The sequence below is a fragment of the Neophocaena asiaeorientalis genome, unplaced genomic scaffold, assembly GCF_003031525.2.
Source record: "Neophocaena asiaeorientalis asiaeorientalis breed wild unplaced genomic scaffold, Neophocaena_asiaeorientalis_V1.1 scaffold598, whole genome shotgun sequence".
Lineage (NCBI taxonomy): Eukaryota > Metazoa > Chordata > Mammalia > Artiodactyla > Phocoenidae > Neophocaena > Neophocaena asiaeorientalis.
In genome coordinates, this window is record NW_020173036.1 from 1,322,811 (window position 1) to 1,343,234 (window position 20,424).

General features: G+C 43.8%; 1 protein-coding gene across 2 annotated transcripts in view; it reads left to right on the forward strand.

Annotated features, from left to right (window-relative positions):
* ZC3HAV1 (zinc finger CCCH-type containing, antiviral 1) overlaps positions 1-20,424 on the forward strand; it is a 59,644-nt gene that overhangs the window by 16,111 nt on the left and 23,109 nt on the right. For both annotated transcript variants that reach the window (XM_024742498.1, XM_024742499.1), the window contains exons 2-7: positions 6,570-6,705; positions 11,738-11,990; positions 13,834-14,598; positions 15,404-15,502; positions 17,811-17,934; positions 19,755-19,929. In XM_024742498.1, the coding sequence (XP_024598266.1) occupies positions 6,570-6,705; positions 11,738-11,990; positions 13,834-14,598; positions 15,404-15,502; positions 17,811-17,934; positions 19,755-19,929 (1,552 nt within the window). The remainder of the gene's footprint in view (positions 1-6,569; positions 6,706-11,737; positions 11,991-13,833; positions 14,599-15,403; positions 15,503-17,810; positions 17,935-19,754; positions 19,930-20,424) is intronic.

The window sequence follows — 20,424 nt, forward strand, 5'->3', positions numbered from 1 at the left end:
TTTTTAGGCTTTTGGCTTGAGATTCCTGAGAGACATTCCTGCCTCTTCCAAGGCCATCTTCGCTCTTTTTTAAAAAGTTATCACCTCTTATCCCAGCTCATGCTGTTTTAAGTTTATCTGCTCCAAGTGCAAGCAGCATTCTGCAAACACTTGTTTTCCCCTGGGCAGTTCATAATGGTTTGTGGGCAAGCTCTTTTCCGTGCCAGGAGGTGGGGAGTCCCTGTGGCTGTGAATCAACCTTCTGCCGAGCCCATTATTCTCTGTTGGAGAAGGTAGCCTTGAGCATCCTTGCTCCAAGTGTGCTCATTGGGCTGGCAGCATCAGCATCACGTGGGAGCTTGTTAGAAATGCACATTCTCAGCCCTCACCCCAAGACCTGCTGATCAGAAACTCTGAGGGTGGGCCCCAGCAATCTGTGTTCTAACAAACCCTCTAGATGATTCTGATGTGAGCTAGAAGGTTGAGACTCACCCAGCAGGTCTGGGATGGGGCCTGAGAATTTGTATTTCTGACAGCCTCCTAGGTGATGCTGATCAGGGGACCTCACTTTGAGAACCACTGGCTTTGAGAACTCCCAAGAGGCCTTGGGAGACTTTCACACTATTTCCTGGCTAAATCCTCCTAGCGAATATTAGGGACCTGGAGCTGGGACAGAGTGATCAGAAGAAAGTGAGAAGGAAGCTTCTGCATCTTAAACCTGAACATGATCTCCATCCAGCCCTGACCATGATGAGCGCTGCTGCCTCCGCAAGGCCAATCATAAGAAACCGTTTCTTTTCTTTTTTTGGCCTCGCCATGCGGCATGCAGGATCTTAGTTCCCCAATCAGGGATCAAACCCGCGCCCTTGCAGTGGAAACATGGAGTCTTTTTCTTTTTTAACATCTTTATTGGGGTATAATTGCTTTACAATGGTGTGTTAGTTTCTGCTTTATAACAAAGTGAATCAGTTATACGTATACATATGTTCCCATATCTCTTCCCTCTTGCGTCTCCCTCCCTCCCACCCATCCTATCCCACCCCTCCAGGTGGTCACAAAGCACCGAGCTGATCTCCCTGTGCTCTGCGGCTGCTTCCCACTAGCGATCTACCTTACGTTTGGTAGTGTATATATGTCCATGCCAGTCTCGCTTTGTCACAGCTCACCCTTCCCCCTCCCCATATCCTCAGGTCCGTTCTCCAGTAGGTCTGTGTCTTTATTCCTGTCTTACCCCTACGTTCTTCATGAAATTTTCTTTTTCTTAAATTCCATATATATGTGTTAGCATACGGTATTTGTCTTTCTCTTTCTGACTTACTTCACTCTGTATGACAGACTCTAGGTCCATCCACCTCATTACAAATAGCTCAATTTCGTTTCTTTTTATGGCTGAGTAATATTCCATTGTATATATGTGCCACATCTTCTTTATCCATTCATGCGATGATGGGCACTTAGGTTGTTTCCATCTCCGGGCTATTGTAAATAGAGCTGCAATGAACATTTTGGTACATGACTCTTTTTGAATTTTGGTTTTCTCAGGGTATATGCCCAGTAGTGGGGGAAGCATGGAGTCTTAACCCTTGAACCACCAGGGAAGTCCCTAAGCAACAGTTTCTATCATTTATTGTGTCCCTTCTACACGGCATATGTGATTTATATGCACTGTCTATCCTCATACCTTACTCTCAATTTTCTACTTAGTGCTAGGGAACAGTAGTTTGAATAATCCAGAATGGCATTTTTTTTTTTTTTCTTTCTGGTTTGGAAAAATTTCAGACATGTCTGTTTTTGTTCATTTTTCCAGATGATGTTTTTATTTGCTTTTTGAGATCTGGGTTCAATTATCAGCTCTTCCTCTTATTTGAGTCACCTTTGATTTCTCATTTTACCCGGCTTCAGTTTCCCAAAGTAAAAAGCAAGCTGTTTCCTCGTAGGTTATAAATAACAGATGCACGTTCCTGTCACTTAGTAACTATGTAATAAATGTTAGTGTCTGTGCTTCTGGTCTCACTCCCCAAATAGGTGAGCACAGACTGCTCCGCCCTGAACACTTTGTTGAAATCAGGGTGGAGATAAAGCCTCTCACAAGTTTGGAAAAGTCTAGGGAATGTGGGAAAACTGAGCAGGGCCTCCGAGGGACAGGGCTGCAGGTCAGAACTCAAGGCTAGATATGACATGCCGAGTTCAAGGTGAGTATTATGGAATCTAGAGGAACGAGCAGTTTGCCTGAGGATGGAGATGAGAAATGAAAAGCGATCTGGGCCCTCAGACGGGCAACGTCAGGGACCCAGCCAGTGCAGCGTGTGCTGGGTGGGCTCTTCCTACAGGCATGAGTGTCTTAGATGAGGTTGGCAAAGCCTGGACACTCAGAGCTCCAGGCAGAGGGATTCTTATTAGACTTGTCTGGCTGCCTTCAGTTATTTAGAGGAAATGTTGACTTCTCGGACCTTGGAAGTGCCCCACTGCTCCTTGGCTAGGACAGAGCAGGCACAGGACAGATATGACCGACGCTGTATCTTGCTGGGACCTGGAGAGGGACTGGGTCCTCATCTGTGACCCTAATCTGGCCACAGGAGAGGTACCATAGTCTTGGCTCTGTGATCACAATGTCTTGGACTGGAGCTCCAAGGGAAGAAAGGTTCTTAACTCCTCCCAGTTGTCAGATATCTCTGAGCCAGAGGGTAGGACCTGCCTAGCAGGGTGTTTCAACAAGGTCACTTTCTGTTCCGTGTCAAGAGGATCCTTAATGTCAGTACCCGGTGGAGTGAGATGCCTTGTGAGGTAAGGAAGCTCGCAGGTATCTGGTAAAGCTCTAATGGAGGGATTTCCTGCTTTGGGTAGGAGGCTGGTCCCCTTCCTGCTGTAGAGTCTCTTCACAGATCGCCCCTCCCGCGGTGGTTGGAGGAGTGATAAGGTGGAGTCCCAGCCCAGCTGCTGAGGGCTCTGGGTCGTGGTGGCTGCTGGGGAGCAGTTATCTGAAAGCACAGACCCCCAGAGCAAGTGGAGAGCTGAGGTCAGCTTTATCAAGGAGTGCCAGACACACACTAGAAGCCAGAACTCCTGGTAGAGAAAGCCAGGAGAGAGCACACCTGAGAAAACGGCTGAGATACAGGCTGTTGCCAGAGCCTGACCGACTGCCCTTGAATTGTGCATGAACCAGGGTGCGTGGGGAGGGCTGGCTGGGTTTTAAGGGCTTGGGCAGTGGCTGCCATGGTTGTTGATTCTGATTTTTCTCATGAGGTTCCACGGCTAGATAAGAAGGCAATTCTAGAATGCTTCAGAAATGCCTTACACGCAGACAGCGTGAATAGTGTGGGACTATTAAAAGTCACTATTTGAATAGTGGCTTTTAAAGATTAATTCTCAGAGGCTAACTTTTATGTAGATGTTTACATTTAAAAAAATCATTGTCAATTTCAATAAGATAATTTTGCAGTCATTCGCATTTCTGTTTACTAGTCACAAACAACTACTAAAACATAATAGTGGCGACTGATTCATGTTTAGTATTTGGGAAATGAGAGAACTATTAAAAGAAAGATTTTAATTCTCAGTAAGAAAAATAGAATAAGACTTGAATAAATGGAGAGATATTTTCTGTTCCAGAATCAGAAGATTTAATGTAGTTAAGATGACGTAATATCCAATCTAATGTATGGCGTTAACACAAATTAGATTTTCAGTATGATCTTTTGTGGAAAGTGACAAAGCCAGAATAAAATTTCTATAGAGGAAATAATAGTTAAGCACACTATAGAGATTTTTGAAAAGGAATAAGCCAATAATAGGATAAATTATTCTGTTAATATTTAAAATACAGTGCAAAGGACATTTTAGTTGTATGGTATTGGATTCAGAGTAGAACCGTAGATTGATAAAAACATAATAAGGATCCCAATAGTTCTAAGTTTGCTAAAAAGTTAACAAACAATAGTCCTCTATAACAAAATAGTAAGAAAGTCCAATTTAATAGACGTTATTGAGAAAAGTTGATATAAAGCACTTCTGTCCTTCTGTGATGCTGGTTGTCAAAATAAGCTCCAGATATTTTAAAGAATTAAAGTTGAAAATATCTCTTTTAAAGGTGAAACAAAATGGTATAGTTATCTAGCTGTGGTGGAGGAATTAATTTCTCAAGTATTAAAACAGTGGGCTAAATTACGAATGGCGAATTGGAAGGATATGATTGTATAGAACAGCAGTCAGATTGTTGAACAACAACCTTAATAAGTTCTTGATCAAAAGGGAAAAATCCAAAACTATAAAAATATAAAAAAATATAAAGAACAGTTATAAATCTGTAGGTTAGTACTCATTCTCCACTAGATAAACAGTTAAAAGATATGAACAAATACTATAAGTAAGAGGAAATGCAAGCATCAAGCCTACATTTGGGAATATTTCAGTCTTGCTAATAATTAAAGTGCAAATTAAAAGCATAAGTCTATTTCTTTAATGTTCTTTTTTTTTTTGGCTGCACCGTGTGGCATGCGGGATCTAGTTCCCTGACCAGGGATCGAACCTGGGGCCCCTGCATTGGGAGCAGGGAGTCTTAACTGCTTGACCACCAGGGAAGTCCCCCATAAGTCTATTTCCTACTTACTGAAGGAGCAAAAGTGATAAAACTCTATGTTAATGTGCTGGCGGGGAAATAGACACGCTCTCAGATTGCTGGTATGTTTTCTGGAGAGTAGGAGATCAAAATGAAACAGAAGCTGCAGGGAAACTGATTGTGTCCTTTGAGGCAATACTCTCAAAGGAATAAATCTCAAGAAATAATGTAAAAGAAGAAAGGTTGTCTGTACAAAGGTTGTAATGTAGTGAAAATCTGGCCATTACCTAACCTCCTGACAATTTGATAATGGTTGAGCAAACCAGAAACTATTAAGATCCCATCATATTAGCAACTGTTAAAACCATAAATCTGAGGACGTTGGAGATATCATAGGGAGCGTATGTAAGTTAAGAAGTCGAACGAGTTTGTTAGCTGAACATTGATGACTGTCACATTATGTTTGTCTAATGAAAACATCAGTACTGTCTGGGTTTCTCAATGGTCCAAGTCAGTGCTTGTGGGACTTCAGTGTGATTAAATCATTTGGGGATCTTGTTGAAAGATGGCTTTTGATTCAGTAGAACTTGGGTGGGGCCTGACATTCTAAATTTGTGACAAGCTCCCAGATAATGGTGAAGCTGCTGATTCTCCCGCCACATTTTGAATAGCAAAGATTGAAATCTCTGCCATGCAGTATGGTAGCCACTAGTCATGTGTGGCTATTCACATTTAAATTAATTAAAGTAAAGTAAAATAGAAAATTTAGTTTCTTAAGTCTTATTACCTATATTTCAAGTGTTCATTAGTCATGTATGGCTTACATTTTAGGAAGCTCAGATTATAGAACAATTCCATCATCATAGAAAGTACTATCAGACCTAAAGCATCAGTCTTAAAGTGAAGAGGATTTTTATCTCTTTCTTTGTAGAGTTGTTTGAAATGTACAATTATGAGCTTGTTCCATTCCTTTGTAGTCACAAATCATATAGGTATACATTGGTATGTAAGGCATAGAAGAGAGAAAGCAAGGAACAATTTCATCTAATTTAGTTTGTTCAATGGAATTCTCTTTTCACATTGATTTTTATTGTCAATCCATAGATGTATTATCCTAATTATTCTTTGTCTCTCAATGGGCAGTCATTTCCACTAAATTTGTATCAGTTTCTTTGCCATTTTTTCCTCGTCCTACATTATTAATGTATACTAGAGGAGACATTATTTGAAGAAGTATTGCAATAATTTAAAGTATACATGTGTGGGGCTTCCCTGGTGGCACAGTGGTTGGGAATACACCTGCCAATGCAGGGGACACAGGTTCAAGCCCCGGCTGGGGAAGATCCCACATGCCGCGGAGCAACTAAGCCCATGTGCCACATTACTGAGCCTGTGCTCTAGAGCCCACGCGCCACAACCACTGAAGCCCACGCACCACAACTATTGAAACCTGTGCACCTAGAGCCTGTGCTCCGCGACAAGAGAAGCCACTGCAATGAGAAGCCTGTGCACCGCAACAAAGAGTAGCCCCTGCTCGCCGCAACTAGAGAGAGCCTGCGGGTAGCAACGAAGACCCAATGCAGCCAAAAATAAATACATAAATAAATAAAGTATACAAGTGCATAATTTGTAAAAATAATCCTCATATTCCCTTTTCCCATCTAGGTGTTTCATCAATTTATTTATTTATTTATTTATTTGCGGTATGCGGGCCTCTCACTGTTGTGGCCTCTCCAGTTGCGGAGTACGGCTCCGGCCACACAGGCTCACAGGCCCAGCCGCTCTGCGGCATGTGGGATCTTCCCGGACCGGGGCATGAACCCACGTCCCCTGCATCGACAGGCGGATTCTCAATCACTGTGCCACCAGGGAAGCCCATCAATTTATATTTTTAAAGTGTACTCTTGAAGCAGGACCAACCTGTATTAGTTACCAAAGGATATGGGCATTGATTTTCATTGAAAGTTCCCTGGATGATTGCTTTTTCTTTACTTTCTGTGAAGTGGAAACACTGACCATTGTCATTTATTTCCAGGAATTTATGCAAATATTCTCACGAGGTTCTCTCAGAAGATAACTTCAAGGTCCTGAAAAATCATGCACTCTCTGGACTGAACAAAGAGGAATTAGCCGTGCTCCTTCTCCAAAATGACCCTTTTTTTATGCCAGAGGTAAGTTCTAATTCCTTAGTTTGAAAAGCAGGGAGAGTGCTGTTGGCAGCGTGGCATCGTGGGTGTGTTGGAATGGGAGCAGAGAAAACTGAGCACCAGGGCCTGCAGGTGGCCGTCAACAGGTGATTGTTGCTGAGTTATCTGAGAGATTCCAACAATTTCCTTCCTATTAGAAGTTTTACAAGAATTGGAGTCTGGAATGCTTCCCCCGCCAGGCTGCTAGGGAACCCTGTGACCTCCTGGAAGAGGTGGGCTTTGAGGCAGGGTTTTGGAAGATGACAGGGTGTATTGGTTGAGGCTAAGTTATTGGAACAAAGAGACCTCAAAGTGCAGTGATTCAAATAAAATATTACTTTGTTTCTCTATCACTTGACAGTCTGGATTGGGGGTCATTAAACCATGGTCCATGGTCCAAATCCCACCTGCCACCTGTTTTTGTAGTTTAATTGGAACACAGCCACCCCCATTCATTTATATATTGTCTATTGCCACTTTCTCATGCAAGAGTGAGTTGAGTATTTGCAACAGAGACTGAATGGCCTGCAAAGCCTAAAATATTTACCATTTGATCGTTTACAGAAATAGTTTACTGACTTTTGGTCTTGCCCAGATGTAGGCAGGTAGGTATCCGATGGTCAGGCAGCTGGATTCCACAGTGTCACGCAGGGACTCAGGCCAGTAGGTCAGCCTTATTATCTTATATATAATATATCCATTCTATTTTTGGACCAGTAGATAATCTCTGTTCTCTTTTAACATGTGGCTTCCTCCTCCAGGTACAAGGAGATTCTTCTCACTGTCATCATTTTCTAACCAACAGGAATGTAGAGAGGGAGTAAGTGAAAGGCAAGCAGCTTTCTTTTTTAAAAGATGCAACTTGGACATTGTAAAAAGCGCATCTGCTCCATGTCATTCGCCAGAACTTATCACATGATCACACTTAGGTAGAAGGGAGGCTGGGAAATGTAGTTTCTGGCTGGGTAACTAGGTGTCCAGCTAAAACTTGGAAGCTTCTATTATTAGAAGAAAGGTGAGGACAATGGCAGATAATTAACAGTCTCATCCACACAGGACTATTGACTTGAAAATCAGAGGATGCTGTTTAAAGAATGGTATCTGACCTGAGAAAAACTCTTGTGTAGAGAAGTTAGCTTCACACTGAAAGAGAGGCACAGAAACGTAATTGAAGGCTCAAGTGGAATGAGTGGAAGGGACTGAGATTAAGATAAGCAAAGGTGGGGACTTCCCTGGTAGTCCAGTGGTTAAGAATCCACCTTCCAATGCAGGGGACTCAGGTTTGATCCCTGGTTGGGGAACTAAGATCCCACATGCTGTGGGGCAACAGAGCCCGCACACGCCACAACTAGAGAGAAGCCTGCATGCCGCAACTAAGACCTGACACAGCCAAAAATAGATAAGTAAGTAAGGAATAAAGAGAAGCAAGGTTGAAATTCAGATGTGCTTTTATTTATGACAAGATAGCTATTAGGGATATCTGGGGGGTTAAACATCTTTTGACTCTAAGCTCAGTGCGTTTCCCTGAGGACTTAGAAACGTTAGGACATGAGGGGTGATTTTGAGTTGATCACTGAGCTCAAGAGAGATAGGAGTGCAAGGCCGTCTATAAAAATGTCTTCAGAGACGGAGAGAGTGGAGGAGGACTATATATGCCATTCTGCAGGCATTCTTTCATTTAGGTACTTGGATTTCTCTCTCTCTCTCTCTCTCTCTCTGTCTCTCTCTCTCCCCGTTTCCAGGAGCCTAGGTTTAGAGGTCTTGTCTTGGGATCCCTATGGCCCTTGGCCTGTGTGCCAGCTCAGTCCCTCCTGGCTACCAGCATGGGGAGACGCCTTACACACCAACTCGTTAAAGGTCCCGTTGACTAACAGACCCACCCCGTCCTTTTCCTTTCATGTGAAGGGATGACGACAGGTGAAGTCTTGTTATGACCCTTGAGAGGAGTGTCCATGGGGTCCAACCTTAGTCTAGTGTTAAACTTGGAAGTTTGGAAAGGTCACTCATCAGGTTTGCTGTCTGCTTCTGTTCTCCAAAATCACCAAGGACTTTCTATATCACGTCCCTGGAGAATAAGGGGAGTGACAACTCTTCCTTTCTCTAGGGAAGAACCTACTAGAAGGTGGTGTTGCTGATGGATCCCGGAAAAGCCCATTGACAGAAGAGCTGGGAGGGTCCTCGTAGGAAAATGCCGTTGTCATCCTTTATCACACAGAGAGTCTGAAGTGTCATCTGAGGTTCCCTTTCCCTTTTAAGAATTCAGTACCCATGCTTGGTGGGGTGGGAAGGCTTGTGCTTGAAGTTTATTTTTAGCCAATAACTTAATTGCCATTTACCACTTGTCAGGGGTAGGATCACAGACTAGCAGACTGCACTGTTTCCTGAACCAGAGGTCTGAGGCGCTGGTTCCTGTAGTGGAAAATCGACCAGAGCATTGATAACATAAGTCTCTATTTGACAATTTGGGGCAAGAGTAGTCTCTCAAGGAGTGTTTTAACTTGGGTGAGTAGGGCAGAATATTTTCAAGGTTTTAGCAGGAGGGGCTCAGCCAGAGTTCAGCTAGTTCCAAGAATAGTCGGTCAACGATGGTCCTTCCATGTCTCTCAAAGTCCTGACTCTGCCACTAACCACCTCTGTGGTCCTGGACAAGGCATTTCATCCTTCTGCGTCTCACTTTACTTATTGTTTGGTTTGCATTCATTCAATTAACACTCAGGAGTTCCTGCAAGGGCAGGCTTCTGAAGGCAGCAGTGGACAAGACACACTGCCTGCCCTCAAAAACTTAAAATGTTCACACTCTTCCACTTTGCCTTGACCTGCGAGAACATAAAAGCATCAGGCAAATCTGACGTCCTTATATAGAAACTTGTGTAACTGAGATGTATTTATTAAAAGGAAGAAATGATTTCATTTGTTTTGGCAGGAGCATTCTTACTTAAACATCAGCATAGAACTAGGAATGTTAACCAAAGTATCATTTGTGAAGTCACTAATTATTCTTGTTTCACTCAAGCCTCTAGAACACTGGTTCTCAAGCTTTAAATGTGTGTCAGAATCACCTGGAGGGTTTGTCAAGCCCAGATTGCTGGGCCCTACCTCTGGCCGTTCTGACTCTGTAGATACGGGGAAGGGCCCAAGGACTTGTATTTCTAATAAGTTTCCAGTTGGAGCCGATGTTGCTTGTGCAGGGACTACACTTTGAGAACTGTTGGTCTAGAGTCTTGAATCTGGTTCATAGGCTCTATCGCAATGATATCTATTTGCATCAGGTTTAGAAGTTGTTTATATGGCTTAAGTCATTGTTGTTAGAGTCTGAATCCATGTCTTTGCCACTTGGATACATCACAGTGGCCCGTGTTGACCTGGTTTGCTCAGAGTCTATTGAAACAACTTATAAACGTTTTAATCTTTAAGCTTCTTCATGTAATGATTCAAACATTTGCATCACATTTCATATTTTGCACAACACATTTACATATTTTATTATTTAATCTGCTCAACAACTTGGTTAGGTGAGGAGAGCAAATATTTTCCTTCTTTACAGCAAAGGAAAGAGAGGCTGGGAGCAAGTAAGTAATTCAAGATGTGAGGTCACATGTAGCTGCTTCCAGGGCTGCAGACTTCAACCAGCATCTTCTAGTCCTGCATCACCTGGTCTGGCCTCAGTGACAGTGTTTCTTCTGCTCTCCTTTCAGTAAGAACTACATCTCTGTAGAGCTAGATAGGTAGGTATACCTATTTACATAGGAATATACAAATTATCTGCTTCAGTTGATCTTTTGAGAAACTGACATTCTGCCTAGCTGAGACTAGATTCTAGACTCCCAGGAGTTGTAGGTAAGACCCACATGTCCTCTTTTGAAAAATTAATTAACTAATTAATTAGTTTGGTTGCACTGGGTCTTAGTTGCAGCAGGCGGGCTCCTTAGTTGCAGCATGTGGGCTTCTCAGTTGCGGCTCGCAGCCTTCTTAGTTGCGGCACACTGGCTCCCTAGTTGTGGCATGCTAACTCTGACTTGTGGCATGGTGCGGGATCTAGTTCCCTGGCCAGGGATTGAACCTGGGGCCCCTGCATTGGGAGCATGGAGTCTTAACCACTGTGCCACCAGGGAAGTCCCCACATGTCCTTTTTGTTGGCTGCACTGCACGGCATGCGGGATCTTAGTTCCCCAACCAGGGACCGAACTGCGTGGAGTCTTAAACACTGGACCGCCGTGGAAGTCCCTCCACATGTCCTTTTAATAGAACAATGAATTGATATCCAAAGACAGGCCTTCCTCTTTGGGGTTCCTTTATAAAGTAGGGCTCCCTTTGGGTCCTGTTTGGTTCTATCTGTAGCTAGCCGTCTTATGTTGATTCTTCCAAAGGAGGTTAATCAAATTCAAGTTTCCTTCAGTTAGTTTGTAGGCCTCTTCTGCTGCAAATAAGTCATCGATTGAAAAGAACTCATCAAAGATTGTGGAATACACATGCATTTTTTTCCTCTGATATATCTCTGCTTGCTTCTGATTTTTTTTTCTTATCAGGAAGTAAGAAAAGCTGCGTTTTTATTATTTATTTATTTATTTTTTATCGGAGTTTAGTTGATTTACACTGTTGTGTTAGTTTCTGCTGTACGGCAAAATGAATCAGTTATACATATACATATATCCACTCTTTTTTATTTTATTTTATTTTATTTTAATTTATCTTTTTGCGGTATGCAGGCCTCTCACTGCTGCGGCCTCTCCCGTCGCAGAGCACAGGCTCCGGACGCACAGGCCCAGCGACCATGGCCCACGGGCCCAGCCGTTCCACGGCATGTGGGATCCTCCCAGACCGGGGCACGAACCCACGTCCCCTGCATCGGCAGGTGGACTCTCAACCACTGCGCCACCAAGGAAGCCCCTATCCGCTCTTTTTTAGTTTCTATTCCCATATAGGTCATTACAGCCGAAATTTTTATATACACTTTCCTTAACGTGTGGCACATAGAGAAACATGTTTTATCTCTAACTATTTTTTCTTCGTTCTGTAGATATGCAAAAATTATAAGGGAGAGGGTGGAAGACAGATTTGTAACCAGCAGCCACCGTGTGAAAGGCTCCACGTTTGTGAACACTTTACCCGAGGGAACTGTGGTTATGCCAACTGCTTCCGGTCCCATAACCTGATGGACAGAAAGGTGCTGGCCATCATGAGGGAGCACGGGCTGAGCTCACGTGTGGTCCAGAACATCCAGGACATCTGCAACAGCAGGCACCGCCAGAAGAAACCCTCTGGGTGGAAAGGTAAATGCGGTCTACTTTTATTTTTTTTTTTGCGGAACGCGGACCTCTCACTGTTGTGGCCTCTCCTGTTGCGGAGCACAGGCTCCGGACATGCAGGCTCAGCAGCCATGGCTCACGTGCCTAGCCGCTCTGCGGCATGTGGGACCTTCCCGGACCGGGGCACGAACCTGTGTTCCCTGCATCGGCAGGTGGACTCTCAACCACTGCGCCACCAGGGAAGCCCTATTTGTAGTTTTTTAAGGAACCTCCATACTGTTCTCCATAGTGGCTGTACCATTCACATTCCCATCAGCAGTGCAAGAGTGTTCACTGGTCTAGGAGAGTCTCCTGGAGAGCTGGGGCGGCTGTGCTCATGGTGGGGCGTGGGCACTGGGGGCAGCCATATTCGGGAGCTCTGGCTGGTGGATTCTTAACCACTGCGCCATCAGGGAAGTCCCTTAAGTGAGTTCTATTGCGAGCAGCCTTAAATCATTTTTAGAAGAGTGAAGGGTAATACTATGAATCAAGAAAAGTAATGTTTTCAGGGCCTCACAGGACTCGGGAGGAGCAGAGCTCACGTGCTCTGATTCCACATCTCGTGTTTTTTCTCCTGCACGACAGTGCCCTCTCGACAGGGGAATATCTGGAAGGACGGGGTTTGGTGTAGCTTCTCAATATAAATTTGTTGTATGCGAGAGGGAGTTTTCTTTGTTGTCACTTCTAGTTAATCTACTTAGTTGATGGGAGGAGGATGCTTGCTTGTACTATATTCCTGCTGCCCCCTGGGTTTGGAAGAGAAAGGACCTCTCTTCCTCCTCTTTCCCACACACAATAGCACAACTCACACACCACACACACACACACACAGCCTCCAGCCACATGCACACAAAAACAACGACTTGCATACATACATACCCCACACATACACAAACTTCATGCACCCACAACATGTGTAACACATGCACAGGACACACTTCACACATGCCACACAAACACATGCAATCACACCACACAGACAGACCTCACTTGTGCATGCCGCCTACACCATACGTGCATATCTCACCAACCGACACGTCACACACCATGCGTGCAACCACACACACACATACACCCGTCACATGTATACCACACATGCGTATCACACACACACACATGCACACACACCCAGCACAGAACACCCCACATATAAACATCGCACGCATGCACACCACACTTTGTATGTACTCACGAACACACATGCTCACCGCCCTCCCTCCTGTCTGCTTCCCGGGGGTGTGACTTACCACGTTTCTAGAGAGAGGCCAATTTTTCTTTTTTAGATATTACTCATTTAAGCTTGGGCATTTGGGGGACTGGACGAACAACTCTGGAAAATTCTCAAGCTTCAGTGAAATCAGACCTCTGTTGTAGTTTCTTTTGTTGTTGTCGTTTTATGTATCATGAATCCGTAACTTAGGTACACCTGTATCACAATATGGGCAAACTCTAAATGATTTCGGGGAACTCCTCCCTGATTTGTACTCGTCTGTCTCTCCATTTACCCTAGCGGTGAGTGACTTGAACTAGAGAATTGTGGACAGCCCCATCTAAGAGTGTGGGCATTTGGGGGCTACATCTAAGTCCCACGAGAGAAGCCAAGCAGAGCCAGTGTCAGTTCGACCTTTATCCTAGGTCATAGGTGGTGTTTTCTGCAGGGCTGGCAGGGTGACAGATTCCTGCATGGTCATAAGCACCTTCTCGAGATTTTCACACAAAAGTAATTTGATAGAACTTCGATAGCAAACCTGGAGAAGCTGAGGCGGAACAGGGCAGGGAAGTTAGTCACGTTAACACCAACTTCCGTTGTTTGGTTTTTCTTTCCCAGCTCCTCCTTCACATCGCAGAGACGCGGCATACAGAGGCAGAAGCAAGAGCAGAGACCGGGGCAACGGGGACTCTCTTCCATCTGCTGCAGCTTCTGCCCAGAGGTCCTGCGCCCCCAGTCCAGATCCCACCGGCCGCGGGTCTCCCCCGGACGACGGGCCTGTCAAGGATCTTGCCCACAAGTTCACGCATTTGGGAAGTCAGGAGTGCCCTCCACCTTCCTCAGGCTCGTCTGCGGCGTCCAATCTTGGAGGAACCGGTCAAGGGGGAGCAAGCCAGAGGTTTGCAGAGAATGGCAGTACTGAGGATCTTTTCTATGGGAATCACAGCAATACTTACGTCACTTTTGATTCGACATCAGCTCCCAAGTGGAAGGGCCCCGCATCCTGGCAGAATGACCAAGACACTGGTAGAGAGAGTTTGTTTTCTTCCAGTCAGGCTGTCTCCTTCTCGCCTCTTGGTTCTCCACAAATACCTGAAACCATCACCACCAGAAAGAGCACGGCCATCCTTTCCTCGGACTGCGTGAACACGGAAGGCAGACGTGGGAATCAAGACAGCCAGCATTTCCCGCTTTTTAATAATAACGTCGATGACATGGCCACAGATGCCACTTCCGTGAGATTGTTAAATTATAAAACCACAGCCAGTAGGCAGAGAGAAAAATCTTTACCTAGGGGTCAGGACACCGGCGTGACTCACAGCCATCTGCAGCGCGCTGGCCAAATGACAGCTGCCGACGATGGGGCCACGGCCTTTGTTAATGGTAAACACACAGAGAAGACATTCTGGGCTAGTCTGTCCACAGTGCCACCAAATGGCTCTAGTAAAGTGATAGATGAAACTACCAATGTAGGTAAAACTGATGCCACGAGTTTTGGCTTTACGTTGGCAGTCAGTGGGGAGAAAGACGTGTTACGCTCTGAAAGTCAGAGGCTGACAAGCCAGGTTCTGCCCACACATGGGGAGACCACTGCCCTGACACAGAGCAGCACTCACTCTGCCCAGGGTCCCTCATTTTACACCTTCCTTAAGCAACAGAGCTGCAGCCTAGGGGACCCATGGTCGGAACTCTGCTCAAATGTCTGTTCCCCCTGCCAGCGAGATTACAACAAGGGCTCAGGCTGGGCTCTGTGTGAGTCACTGAGGGACAGAGAGGGGCCCCATGTCTCATGTCTGCAGCACAGCAGCTAGGGCTAGTGGTTTTTCTTTGCATGTCCCTTAGCAGTATTAAAGGGCAAAGGGGTTTTGGTTAAGGAGCACTTCTGATGAGGAGATTGACATATGAGGATGGAAGGACCAACCCTAGAACTGTATAGAATAAGCGCTACATTTATTCAGAACAGAAATAGTTCAACTATGGTTTAAGAAATAAACATAACTCTCAGGTGCCCCAGATGTTCGTGTTTGCTTTCGTGTCTAGGCTCTCCTTAGCAGCAGTACACGATTCATAAGAATTTTCTTGAACGTGGCCCCCGTTTCAGATATTCTTCCCCCCTGTAGGACCAGATATCTTGATTTTCGGTTTAAATATTAGGATCAGCATACATGCATCCTCTTTTGTTTTGTAGATTCCGTATCTGACGTTGCGAGTACCGAATGTTCTACGAGGGGTGAACATGGCTCAAACGAAATTTGTCTTGACCATCTGTATAAGGGTTGCCAACTTAGTGAGTAACTTACTTAAGGACTTTCTAGAAGCAGAAACTTTGTTAATAGTAATATGGCTAACATTTACTGTGTACTGTGTGTCAGGTGCAATGCTAAGAATCTACTTCACCCCTGCGTGATATTATACGTTCTCCTTTCACAATTCAGTTTTAGGTGATCTGTTACACTTAATGAGGGACCCATCTTTTTGCACACAAAAAGCAAACAAAAGTATCCTAGCAGACACATTTTCAAAGTTTGTGTCCTGTCGTGATTTAGGCATTGCCTCTCTTCTGGGCCGTGGGCTCTAGTCGCCCCTCACGTGTGTACTGAGGGACCCGTGCTCTACACAAACAATGTCTTGTGTGTCTTTGCAGTCAATGAGCCACACCTGTCCACGCTGTTGCCTCCCACCAGGATTCCTGCAGAAATGTTTCCCACGGGGCTGCTTGGGACACAGAGCTGCCCTCTCACTCTTACACCACTCTTTCCCTTTCATGCCTCCACCCCAGGCCTAGGCATCATGTCTGATTCATTTGCTTGATTACTTAGTGGTCTTAGACGCATTCACCTTGTGTCTGAAGAGGAGATTCTGCCCTGCGTTCCCTAAATCAAAAATCTTTAACTTTAAAATATTTTCTTTTTAATTATGGTAAAATCCACATAACAGATTTTACCATCTTAAATATTTTTAAGTGTACAGTTCAGTAGGGTTCATTACATTCGTATTGTTGTACAACCAATCTCCAGAATTCTTTTTATCTTGTAAAACTGAGACTCTGTACCCTTTAAACAACAACTCCTCCTTTCCCACTTCTGGCCGGGAAGCCCTTGGCAGCCGCCATTTTGGTTTCTGTCTATAAGTGTGACTTACCCTCATATGAATGAACTCACACAGTATTTGTCTTTTTCGGACACTGGCCTGTTTCACTTAGTACAGTGTCCTCAAGCTTTATCCATGTTGTAGCCGTTGTGAGAATTTCCTTTTTAAGGCTGAATACTATTCCATTGTATTCTATCACATTTTGTTTATCCATTCATCCATTGATGGGCACTTGAGTTGCTTCTACCTTTGGCTGTTGTGTATAATGCTGCTATGAACACAGGTGTACAAATATCTGTTTGAGATTTGCTTTCAGTTCTTTTGGGTATATACCCACAAGTGGAATTGCTGGATTATATGGTAAATGTATGTTTAAGTTTTCGAGGAACTGCCATACAGTTTTCCATAGCAGCTGTTATCATTTATATTTTCACCAGCAGTGCACGAGGGTTCCAATTTCTCCACATCCTTACCAACACTTGTTTATTTGTTTTTGTTTGTTTGTTTGTTTATAGCAGCCGTTCTAATGGGTGTGAGGAAGGTTATACTGTTTGAATCAGCCAAATCCCAGGCAGTGCCACTCTGGAGTTCGTTGTGATATCTAAGTCTGCCTCTTTTTATTCTAAAGTAGTAACACATCTTTTAGACATTTCAAAACGGTTGAAACATAATGCAAATTTTGAAAAATAGAACTGTTTTCTGTACTCCTGTATTATGGACTTCTAACATTAATTCATTCTTCAGCAAGCATTCATTGAATGGTCATCTTTTTCATGCCCAGCCCTCTGCCAGTGAAGCAAGGGAGAAGTAAGCTAAACAATGATGCAGGCCTTTTTTCAATAAGTCTGTTGTTAAGGTGGGGCATCAAATTTGGGAGCTCCCTGGCGGTCCAGTGGTTAGGACTCCGCACTCTCACTGCCGGGGGCCCGGGTTCCATCCCTGGTTGGGGAACTGAGATCCCAGAAGCTGCGCGGTGCGGCCAAAAACAAACAAACAAAACATGCACAAATTAGAAAACTGCGTAAAAATGAGTAAATACGTAAATAAAGCACAAACTGAGTCCCAAGCACTGGCTGAGGGAATATAAAACACAAGTCAGTTCAGAAGAGCGTGAGATTAGTGAGGGAATTCTTCTGGGAGAGATGAATTTTAGGTCAGGGCTTCAAGGAAACACAAAAGCAGTTGCCTATGCTGGAGAGCAGTTTGTCTCAGTAAATCCACGTGTGGGGTGCAGAAAGGGTAACTGTCAATTTATAAAGATCTCAGATTTCCATGTGGGTAACATGGCTTTTTGGGGAGCAGAGAATTTTTTCTGATGAGTCTCCGTGGGTCATAATGGAACCTGGAGTTTGGGGCAATGCAGGTAGGGGCCAGCATGAGCACAGGTGTAGCTGGGAAATGTGCCTGCAGGACAGGCAGAAGGGGAAAGGCGGGCCGTGAAAGGATGGGGGAGAGTCAGCAGTGAACTTGGCCGAATCGCTGAGACTTCTTTTCTGTCTTTTTAGAGAGATGCAACAAAGTTCACTTCCACCTGCCCTACCGGTGGCAGATGTTACTTGGAAACACCTGGATGGACCTCCCGCTCATGGAGGATATTGAGAAGGCCTTTTGTGACCCCCAAGTCTGCACGTAAGTTGGTGGCCGGTCTGGCTTGTGAGATGCACAACATCATTGGAAGAAAGCCCAGTGCTATGCTTATGGGAAGAAGAAAAAGCAGTTTTCCTTCAGAATCCCATTCAGGTTAACTCTTGAGATAAAAATGGCAAACGCCTGCTGAGTTAATGAAGAAAAATACGTAAGTGGGGCAGGTGTGAAGTCACTCAGAGCCTCGCTATTACAAGGGACTCTGGGAGTATTTGCTAACTCAGGTGAAACAAACAGGGACACAAATATGTGTTTCGTTAATATTTGTCAGTGTGTCCTGCAGAGCAGCAAATGCGTAGGTTGGTTTGTACTCCTATCAGCTCATCGTAGGACTATCACAAGTACTAAATGATGAGCTCAGAAGAGCTTTGACTTAATTTCATAGTTTGAGAAAATGATTTGAGTCATTTCCTATAGTTCTAGGGCAGGATTTTGTTGTATACTTTAGCATTTTATACCTTCCTCTGTGTTCGCTATTTTCTCTACCCTGGAGGTTTCTAAGAGGCTACCTTATATTTCTGTTTCTATTAGGGCTGATATGGGTGATACCACCCATGACCATATTTATAAGCTGCATCCTGTTTTACAAGGAAGTTCTTTGGGGGGGAAAATATGGATGTGTCGTCGTCTGCAAATTTAGTGAATTTTTGGTGGAGATTCTGTGTTGCGACCTTTTGCCACTAGAGGGTGGCGTCAGCTGTTTTGCTTCTAGGTGTATTTCTCCCCCCAGGTAAATCTGAAGCAGTGTTTTTCAACCTTAGCGCTATTGACTTTTGGGACCAGATAATTATTTGTTCTGCGGGGGGGCAGTTTAGCATCATTCCTGGCTTCCACCCACTGCACGCCAGTTGTGATAAACAAAAACGTTTTTCGACATTGTCAAATGTTCCCTGGGTCACAAAATCGCTCCTGGTTGAACATCACTGATCTAGGAGGTGTTTCATAGAGCAGTAACTCTTAAACTTTTTGGTCTCAGGAGCCCTATATAGTCTTAAAATGTATTGAGGATCCCAAAGAACTTCTGTTTATGTGGATTATAGCTATTTATATTTACCATATTAAAAATCACAACTGAGAAAAATTAAATATTTACTGATACATTAAAAATAACAATAATAAACTCATTCATGTTAACATAACATTTTTTGATAATTATATATCTAACTTATATATAGTTATATGCATATATAACTGTGTATAAGTAAAACTATAAAAATAACTTTTCCAAAACAAAACAAAACCAAATTCACTGAGAAGACTGAAATTGTTATATATTTTTGCAAATCTCTTTATTGTGAAATCAAACATCATGTAGCCTCTGGAAAACTCCATTGTGCACCTGTGAGGGTATGAAGGTGAAAAAGACAGGTGATGTCTTAATATCATTATGAAAATAACTTTGACCTTGCTGGCTCCCGAAAAGGTCTTGGACCACACTTTGATAACTATTTGAATAATAATTGAAAAAAACTGACCTACTGTGAGTTTCTAACTGACTTTCTAACAAACATTGAGCCAATCCATTGTTTTGTGTAGGCACAGTTGTCTATGGGGCATATTTTTTGAGGGAAGAACACATTCTGTGACACCGTTGAATATGTGGGGCAGGCAGGTTACATTACCTCTCTGTAGTTCAGTTTTTTCTTTTATGTGTAAGACCGAAAGCTGTATAAGGGAAATTCAAAGATCCCTTTCAGCTCTCAAGGTTTAATTCTATCCTCTTATTAGAGAAGACCAGAGTGTAGAAAACAGAAGCATTTTGTTTCAGTGAAGCATTTTGTTAACACTAAACTTTTCCCTCTCAGCATTTCTATTGGAAATTATAAAATCAGTTTCCAGAAGATGACTTGTGATCATAAACCCATCCGACGTCTCTCCACGCCTTCATCTGTCACAATGCCGGCCGGTTCTCTCTTCACCACAAAATGGATTTGGTACTGGAGAAATGGATATGACAAATGGGTTCAATATGGAGAGAAGGTGAGTACCATTCCTCCTTGTGGACGCTCTTGTATAAACTTGCCAACTTCAGAAGAAACTAGTAGTACAATGTCTGACACCCACGTGGTTACCCGTGGAGAATGGACATGGTAAAGGAGGTGGTGCTTTTTTACATGATACCCAGCAAGCATGGACTCCGATTGCATCATAAAAAATTATAATTATTTTTAAGGAACTCCTTGATCCATGAGCCAGCCAATATCCTTCTTTCCTCGCTATCGGGGCCTGGGCTGGAACCTTGAGCTAGCTTTCTATGTACTAGTACATAAATGTACAGAGACTACTGCTTTCAGCCAGAAGAGGAGGCAGGACTGAGGAATCAGAAGACTGATATAGATGGTTACTAGGATGCAGTCAGAGTCTGGATTCAGATGGACTAGAAGATTCTAGACTTACCTGCACAGGGACATAGTAAAGGGAGAGAAGTTTATTTTTTTTAATTTAATTTAATTTAATTTTTAAAAATATCTTTAT